This window comes from Ipomoea triloba, chromosome 15 (assembly GCF_003576645.1).
Source record: "Ipomoea triloba cultivar NCNSP0323 chromosome 15, ASM357664v1".
Taxonomy (NCBI): Eukaryota; Viridiplantae; Streptophyta; class Magnoliopsida; order Solanales; family Convolvulaceae; genus Ipomoea; species Ipomoea triloba.
Window position 1 is genome coordinate 2735776 of NC_044930.1, and position 8608 is coordinate 2744383.

The 8608-nt window shown below is 34.4% G+C and overlaps 2 protein-coding genes across 2 annotated transcripts in view; both read left to right on the forward strand.

Moving 5' to 3' along the window:
• Window positions 1-206: 206 nt before the first annotated feature.
• On the forward strand, window positions 207-1309 carry LOC116007503 (probable calcium-binding protein CML36). The gene has a single exon (XM_031248207.1). The coding sequence runs from the start codon at window positions 349-351 to the stop codon at window positions 1030-1032; it is 684 nt and encodes a 227-aa protein (XP_031104067.1). The 5' UTR covers window positions 207-348; the 3' UTR covers window positions 1033-1309.
• A 4573-nt stretch (window positions 1310-5882) lies between these two features.
• LOC116006261 (probable U3 small nucleolar RNA-associated protein 11) overlaps window positions 5883-8608 on the forward strand; it is a 4237-nt gene continuing 1511 nt past the window's right edge. The window contains exons 1-6 of the mRNA XM_031246565.1: window positions 5883-6131; window positions 6246-6336; window positions 6609-6700; window positions 6792-6885; window positions 6995-7074; window positions 8043-8126. Coding sequence (XP_031102425.1) covers window positions 6076-6131; window positions 6246-6336; window positions 6609-6700; window positions 6792-6885; window positions 6995-7074; window positions 8043-8126 — 497 coding nt within the window. The 5' untranslated portion in view covers window positions 5883-6075. The remainder of the gene's footprint in view (window positions 6132-6245; window positions 6337-6608; window positions 6701-6791; window positions 6886-6994; window positions 7075-8042; window positions 8127-8608) is intronic.

Below are 8608 nucleotides of genomic sequence, written 5' to 3' on the forward strand. Positions count from 1 at the left end.
TAAACTCTTGAATAGTCAATCAAACTTTATTCACATTGATGATATTGTATTCATAATGATTAAATTTTAAAAGATTAAAAAATAAAAATAAAAAAACCTAATTACCTAACGAATACAAAACTTTAAAAACCCTTTTAAATTCAATTCTAATAAGTACTCTTTCCTAGCTTCCCTCTTTCTCTCACTACGAAGCTTCGCGGAAGCCCGCTATGGCTACCTCCTTAACGCGCTTCTTCCATTTAATCCTCTGTAAGTCCTCTTTCATTCCACCCAGCCCGAAACCATTCCTATCTCTCTCCCCTCTCCATCTCTGGCTTCCTTTCTCGTCTCCTCTCCTCTTCATCCGCCATGAAGCTCTTCATCGCAATCCCTAACCCTAAGAAGCTTTTCAAGTCCAGGAAGTCCCGCTCCGTTTCCAGATCCGACGATCCGTCGTCGTTCAGCTCCGGAACGACGTCGTCTTCCGCGTCCGATTCGTGTGACTCGGTTAACGGATTTAAGAATAAGAAGAAGAAGAACGGTTTGTCGACGCCTACCAGCGTGCTCCCGGCGTTGTCCAGCGAGATCTCCGCCGAAGAGTGGTCCGAGATTTCCTCCGAGGTGTACGCGGAGCTGGTGCAGGCGTTCAAGCTGATAGACAGGGACGACGACGGAAAGATTAAGAGGGAGGAGCTGGAGGCTCTGCTGAGCCGGGTGGGAGCCGAGCCGGTGAGCGAGGAGGAGCTGAGGATGATGCTGAGCGAGGTGGACAGGGACGGCGACGGCTGCATCAGCCTCGAGGAGTTCAGCGCGCTCAGCTCGGCTTTCGCGCCGCCGGCCTGCGACTCCGAGATGAGAGCCGCATTCGACTTCTTCGACACGGATCACGACGGGAAGATCACGGCGGAGGAGCTGTTCAGCGTGTTTAAAACCATCGGGGACTCGCGGTGCACGCTAGAGGACTGCCGGCGCATGATAAGAGGGGTGGATAGGAACGGGGATGGGTTCGTGTGCTTCGAGGACTTCAGCCGTATGATGGAGCAGCAGAGATGATAATTATTGATTGGTTCCGCATATTTCATCTGCTGTTCCTGATTTGGGTGAAAGAATAACTCCTCTTTTCATTTTTTTCTTCCTTTTAATCCTTTTTGGGGAACATATGGGGGTATTATGTGGGTCGGATCGGATGTTGAGAATGATAAATATGGATCGAATCGGTGAACGGCTTGGATTTGATCCCTTCTTTAAGTTGTACCAAAGCTGCCGTACATATATTGTGATGACTGATGACAATGATGAGAATGAAATCCAACCTTCTTTTACCACTCAACTGAGAAATAGTCTTTTTTTTTTTGCTGTTTGGATCTACTATTAAAATTCGTATTTTTTATTAGTAAATTTATGAATTTATTAAAAGAAAAAAAAACAAAAAATTGAGTTGGCATTCAAATGAGTAATGACTAGATACTTTTTTTTTTTGAAAGCAATGACTAGATACTTATAAACTGACTCATTTGTATTTTTCTACAAGTTTAGGTGTTTATTTTGAACGTGTGTTTAGTTCAATGTCTTCGTTATATTTTCTTTCAAAATGGTAAGAATATCTTAAAATTTTTAATCTAGAAACTTTTTATTGTATCAAACCTTATGATCTAGTGGTATGGTATTAAGTTGCCCTCCTAGGTTGTGGGTTTAAGCCTCACTGCATTTTAAATAATAGTATACACACTTTTGCTGTTTTGCCGTGTACATAATATATATACACTTCTAAAGAAACTTTCCTCATGATTTTAAAAAAAATAAAAAATAAAAAATTCCTCATTAATAGTCTACACTGCTCGTGAGTCGAGCCTATCTTTTTGGTTTATTTTTCCTTAAGTCGACCAACCAATTGACACGGAAACGACAAGATCACAGTTCTGAAGTTAACATTATTTTTTGGATTCTGCTGCATTGATCTCATCAAATTTTAAATTGTTCACCTTTTGTTTTTATTACATTTTATGAATTGTCATTGTTTTTTTTACTCCATAAAATAAATGTCATAAATAGTTTTATTTTATTTTTATTCTCTAGCTCTCTAATAAAAATAAAATTCGCAAACAAAAAATTTTGCATTTTTAGATGAAAATATTAACAACTTGCTATTAGAATGTTATGTTATGGGTAATTAATTAAAGCAACATGTTATTTCCATACTAAAATCATTGCTAATGTTTATTTTCTAATATATCATTATTAAAAGTTAAAAAAAAAGTTTTTGTTTTTATTTTTAACCAACTTAATGATCACTTTGGAGATTCAAAAGATTTCTCTTAATATTATTAACCACTAGTTTAAGTGGTCGATAACACCGAACATTAACAAAGATTGTCAAAATTTTGAATAGTTAAGTTGTTAGATTGTTCTCAAATTTCTGATTACGGGTGGTAAAAAAATGATTAAAATGTTTAACCATGAGTGGTAAAATAGGAAAAAGAAATTAGCGAGGGTGATGAAAATAAGGCTTACTATTAAGACTATTTATCTCTAATTATTTATTAAAAGTGATTGAAATTTATGACGATGTTCCAACCACTTTAAAAATTTTCATTTAGTTTTCGGTTGGTCATAAAAGTTGATCGAAAATAGGTACATGATTTTATATAAATAATTCATGTAATAATTAAACATTAAAAAAAATTAATTAATGCAATAATGATAGTCTGAATTTCATAGAAGTTGTTGCATTATTATTCTTAATGAAAGTTGACAAAATTTCCACGTGGGTAAGATTTTCTTAAAACATACTCATTTCATCCAGATTACTATTCCCTACATTAATCTCAGCAAGAAACACGGTGATAATACTTTGACCCAACTCACAAATCGAGATGTTTTCAGTTTTGACTAAAAATTAAAATTGGATTAGTTAAATAAAACTAAGAAAAGTTTAATTTGTTAATCTAGTTTGCAATTATTTATTGCGTTAAATTTCAGACGGTGCCCATTGTACAATTATATATTGCATTAAATTTTCATTAACAAAAATAAATGGCAAAAACTTGTGTCAGGTCCTATGTATCACGTCACAGATCCTTGTCCGTGAGATATTATTATTTACACTTCAAATAATTAAAGTATTAAATTTACATTTTAGTTAGAACTAATGAGGGATTTAAAAAGAACATGGACCAAACAACTCTAGTCTAATAATGTCGTAGACGATCAACAGATAAACTCAGACGGATAATTCTTCAAAGACTTGCAAATTGGGAGAAAGCTAGCAAACCCGGACCGAACAATCTCAACAAAGTTGTTGACTTGTTGGTGATGAATAAGTATAGTCTTATATGAAATTATCTCGTAAAATATATAATATTTTTTAATTAAAATATAATATTTCTTCCATGCATGAATCCATAACACGGAGAAGGGTTGGAGTATGTGTACATGCACTGATGCACTACGTAGAACATGGAATAGATGCATGCATGCGCTTGTTGTAAGAGGTTAAGAAGCCCATTCAGTGTATATAAATTTACTATCTCTAAATTGAACAAGATTAGATGTGATTGAACAGTGGGTTTAGACCGTATAGTATATATTAATTATTTTACGTCCATTTGTTTATTTATTACCACATATATGTTTAAACTATGGGAAAGTCATGTGAATTGGGCGGTTTGGGGTGTGAAGTGACTGTAAATTTTGTACATTTTGTCCATGACCCCATTGGACTAGTAGAATATGAAAATGGAAGCTAGCTAATGTATGTGGACACATTAGACAATAACAACTTTTTTTTTTAATTATTAAAAGTTTTAATATTTTTTTGAATATTATTAAAAGTTAATATTGATTAGAGAAACTTCAATCATTTTGTAACAAATTTCCATTGGTATTATAAAAGTGGTTAACTGTTCATATTATAATAAATAATCAGCTCTAGTCGAAGTTAAATTAAGCCACATATTACATGACAAATCACTATTTTTGATGTGATATGATTTTTGTTGTGCATAGAAAAACTAGTTTAAGAATTGATGACAATCACAAAAGATGAGTCTGATGTAAAACCAACGGCTACACTCCATGTGCTTGCGACCTTAGCAATGACGGGACAGTTATATATATATATTCTTAGTTTTTTTACCTTATAGAGGCAAAATTACTCTCTTAGAATGTGCTCGTCAGTCTGATGAGTGATGTCATAGTTATCTTTTTTACTTTCTCTTTAAAACTTCAAACGTCAGCGGAAAAGAATTGAATAGAGAGAAAAATTCTCATAAATTTCAATGCGAGACAAGAAATGCCAACTCTTTTCGTTTGGTATGGTATTACCAACATGACATCATTTGTCTATATCTATAAGGTAGAAATTTTTTAAATTAACCAATTAATATTGAAGGGATGTAAAGTCTTGTTTGGGACACAGAAAGTTTGTCACAAGTTTTCCACAGAGGTATATATGGGATAGAGTTTAGTTGAAGGTGTGCTGCAGTCGCTTATCTGGAAATTTATATATTATATCATTTTCCGACATCATTTTTTCTTTGGAAGTAAATTTCCGTGAAGCTTCATATGCTATGATTTTATGTATTAAATGTGGACAAACGGTGGAAAGATACATGGCTGGACTTTTGTGTAAGTTGGATGGAAATGCAGATAGATGATTAAAGGTCAGCTTGGGCAGTGTGTTTTTTGGACTATGGGGAGCTAGCTAATCAATTCTCTTTTGTACTCGAAATTTCTTTGTCACTGTGTAAATTTGTAATCACTATTTAATAATGTGGACTGAATAAATATCATCTTATAATTCTAACAAATAACATATTACAATGAGGTAAACCAATTTAGATTATTTATAGCCAACCAACTTAAATCAAGAAGACTCGTAAATAAGATAAGCTTTTTAACATAGCTAAGTTGGTTAGAATGCTGACTTGGTAACTATGAGATTACAAGCTTTATACTCTCAATGAGAGAGGCCTATTGGCCTTCTTAATTTGAGCCGGTTAGCTATGAACAACCTAGGTTGGTTTACCTTCTTGTGGTCCTTTGTCGGGTAGGGTCTCGAAGCGGAGTTTACTCAGTACACACTTTCGGATAGTGGTTACGAGTTACCTTCGTCATTCAAAAGCTCTAATTCTCAGCAATCATTATACCACGAACTGCTGACATATATGTTTATTTTTAGTATGTTACAAGTTCATTTTTAATATATTACCGAGAAATATTGAACATGCAGTACACTAAAAACGAATTTGTAGGACGACTTCCAAGCTTAGTTGGTTATTGGGCCTTGGACGTTTAATGGGCTTAGTGGGTCAACTAATAATCTTGTTGCTATAAATTATTAAATTTTACATATAGCAACTCTTATCTCATTTAATATGATTAAGTCAAATTGCACAACTTTTATATTAATTATACTCCGTATTATTTCGTAAAAGAATGAATGAACAATTCTACTAATAATTAATCAAATGATGTCACAAAGATACTAAAAATTTATATAATTATTGTGATAAATGTTAATTTAATACGGAGTATAAGAGAAAAAATTAAAATATTTAATATGATCGATATTTACTTGTATAAAAAAATGAAATAATTGAATTATTTAATGCACTCCGTACAATCTTTATCCAAGTAGATGCGGTTGAGGAAATTGGAAAAATAATACGAACAAACATGGCCGACATCCAAAATTATAATAAGGAATTAAGGATGTTAATCTTAGCCCAAATTGATGGGCTGACTCAGTAAAATTAAAAAATTTTTAAGATTAGGACAAAGAAATTTTAATCTGATAAAAAATAGTACGATAAGTTCGAAATAGATAAGTTCAGAATTCCAAAAAAAAAAAAAAAAAAAAAACTGTGAAAGAGGTGGGCCGAGTTTGAATTCCCTTAGTTTTCAGGGTTAATAAGCCCATTAGTAGGTTCCAGAGCCCAGACTTCACTCCGATCCTCCTCCGTTATTGTCCGGCCGGCGGCCAAATCTCTCCACTTTGCACTTTTGCCCTAGTATAGCCGCTACCGGAAGACTGGAACGGTGGTTCTTGCGTAAAACAAAAGGTGAACACAAGTAACTTCTCGGCGATATACGGAGATGTCGTCGTTTAAGAATGCTATTCCAACGCGAGCTCACAAGGAGCGTTCTCAGCCGTAAGTGATTGTTCCTGATTTCAGAGCTCGGCTCATTGTATTATGCTCATTTATTTTGAATGCGTTCCTTATATTCGAGCCTGATGGTGTTTCTTTTTACTGGCATTATGGCAGAGAATCGAGGAAGAAATTTGGACTTCTCGAGAAGAAAAAAGACTATGTTAAGCGTGCACAAGCTTACCACAAAAAGGAAGAAACCTTACGGGTAAGTTGATCTAAATTGCAGTTAAATTTGAGATTGCTTTGCATGAAAGTCGAAGCTAAATGGTAGATTATTAATAGGTATAGCCGTATACGTATAGACATGGGTGTTGAGGTTAGAATAATTGGATCGAGATTTATTGGGCTTTAGAGGGCACCTGAAACGTTATTGTTTGCAATCATTTGATTGATATTCCTCTAAGGTAGAATCGAATTGCTGGAAATTGCCAACTCCTAAAAGGTTATATGCAAGTTATACTTGTTTTTGCATTACAGAAACTCAAGGAAAAGGCTGCTTTTCGGAATCCAGATGAATTTTACTTTGGGATGATTAAAACAAAAACTGTTGGTGGAGTGCATAGGCAAGAGTAAGATATCAAACAATATTGTATATCATCGATAAACTTGTATCTTCCTTATAGCTAGTAATACCATCCATCTTGTTGTACACTTTTGAAGGAGTGAAGCAAATAAATACACTCAAGAAGAGCTAATGTTGATGAAAACTCAAGACATAGGTTATATTCTGCAGAAACTTCAGACTGAGAAGAAGGTTCATGCCCTGTGCTTAATTTTCCTTTTGTATGAAGTACTCGAATGCTTGTGGACTGATGTAAAGCTCACTATCTCTCTCTCTTTTTTCTTTTGAAATCTTAATGCAGAAAACTGAAAAGCTTACTGCAATGTTACACTCTCTTGATAATCAGCCATCAAATAAACGTGTCCATTATGCTGAGGACAGGTTCACACTATTAGCTCTTTTATGCTCTTGATCTCTTTGACTGGAATTACCTTTTTTGATTGAAAAATGTACTCATATGAGTATATGACAACAATTGCATCTGATAGAATGTGAAGTAGTTATTTTGGTTCTTATTTTCGGATTTTCCCATTGTATAACCACATCCATGGTACTTAGTTGGTTGAGCTATATGAAATTGAATGTGCTAAATCTTCACTTAGTTGATTGAGCTGTATATAATTGAATGTGCTTAATATTCACTTACTGGATTGAGCTATATAGAATTGAATGTAAATGCATATTTGGCATATTCTGCAAGTAGAATAATGCCTGTGCTTAGTTGGAACTTTGAAATTCTTTTTATCTAGCACAACTTTTTCTTTCAACGTGCCTATGAGAGTTCTCATTAGTAGTCTTAGAAGAAGATTTTAATTAAATGAATTGTCCCTACTCCTTTATAGACCAATTGCTACAACTTTTTTAAAGTTCTGCTGAAGCAATCAGAGGATAAAGGGAAAATGGAAGGATTGTGTAAGGTGTGTTTCACCTTGACTGCATTTTTGGGCTATATTCCGAGAACATACATTAACCAAAATGCAATATATTTTCTAATTGGTGTACTGCAAGGTTATGACCTGAATGTGCATTGAGGGAGGCCTAAAAGGAGAAGTATAGAATCATCTATATAGCTGACCACAACTAGATTTGGGTTAATGCGTGGTTATGTATGGTTAGGCAGTCTTCCTAGCTTCAAAATGCATTAAGCAATTTGGTACTCTATCATATTAAGTGGTAATGGACTTTCAGATAGATTAGGGTGCAGTGTTTCCATTATGTTCCCCTTGTTATATTTCTTGTGTACTATGGAGTGCATTTGTACTTTAAAAAAAACATTTATCCTTTTACTGTATTTACACTGGGTGCTTTAATCAAGTTGCTTACCTGTCAACCTGTCCACTTACTTCTAGAGAGGAGGCTGAAGAGATAAAATCAAGAATATCTGAACATCGTAACATGCCCAAGCCTGATGACTTGCCTGGCAGTATTAAAAGGTAAATATGAATTTCAATTTGATTTTGGAATGTTGGTATTAATTATGCCTTCGAGTATAGAAGTTCACCATTATTTGTAATAATGGCATATATCGTTTAGCTTTCTTGTCATGTATGCAATTATGCACTGCATATATGTTTTCTTTTGTGCATCCTAAATGGCTAAATGGTAAATACTATCAGAAGAATTCACAACCGAAGATACACTTTATAGAATAAACTTATCCAAAAATAGTACGTAATATATATAAATATAAAGAGCAACGCATTTCCAATTGGATGAATTTTTAGCTTTGCTTAGCAGCAATCTCAATGCACATACACTATCTTTAGACTGTTGCCAGAATACTTGATCTGTCTTGGATTCATTTGGTTTGTCTAACAGAAAGTTAAGAAAAGAACAATGGAAAAGCGGAAATTTCTTGTTCTCATTTCCCCCCTTTTTTGGGGGGTTGGGGGGGGGGGGGGGGGGGGGGGGGGGG

Excerpts from the sequence above, each read along its gene's own strand:
- LOC116007503 (XM_031248207.1), top strand. The coding sequence starts at position 349 with ATGAAGCTCTTCATCGCAATCCCTAACCCTAAGAAGCTTTTCAAGTCC.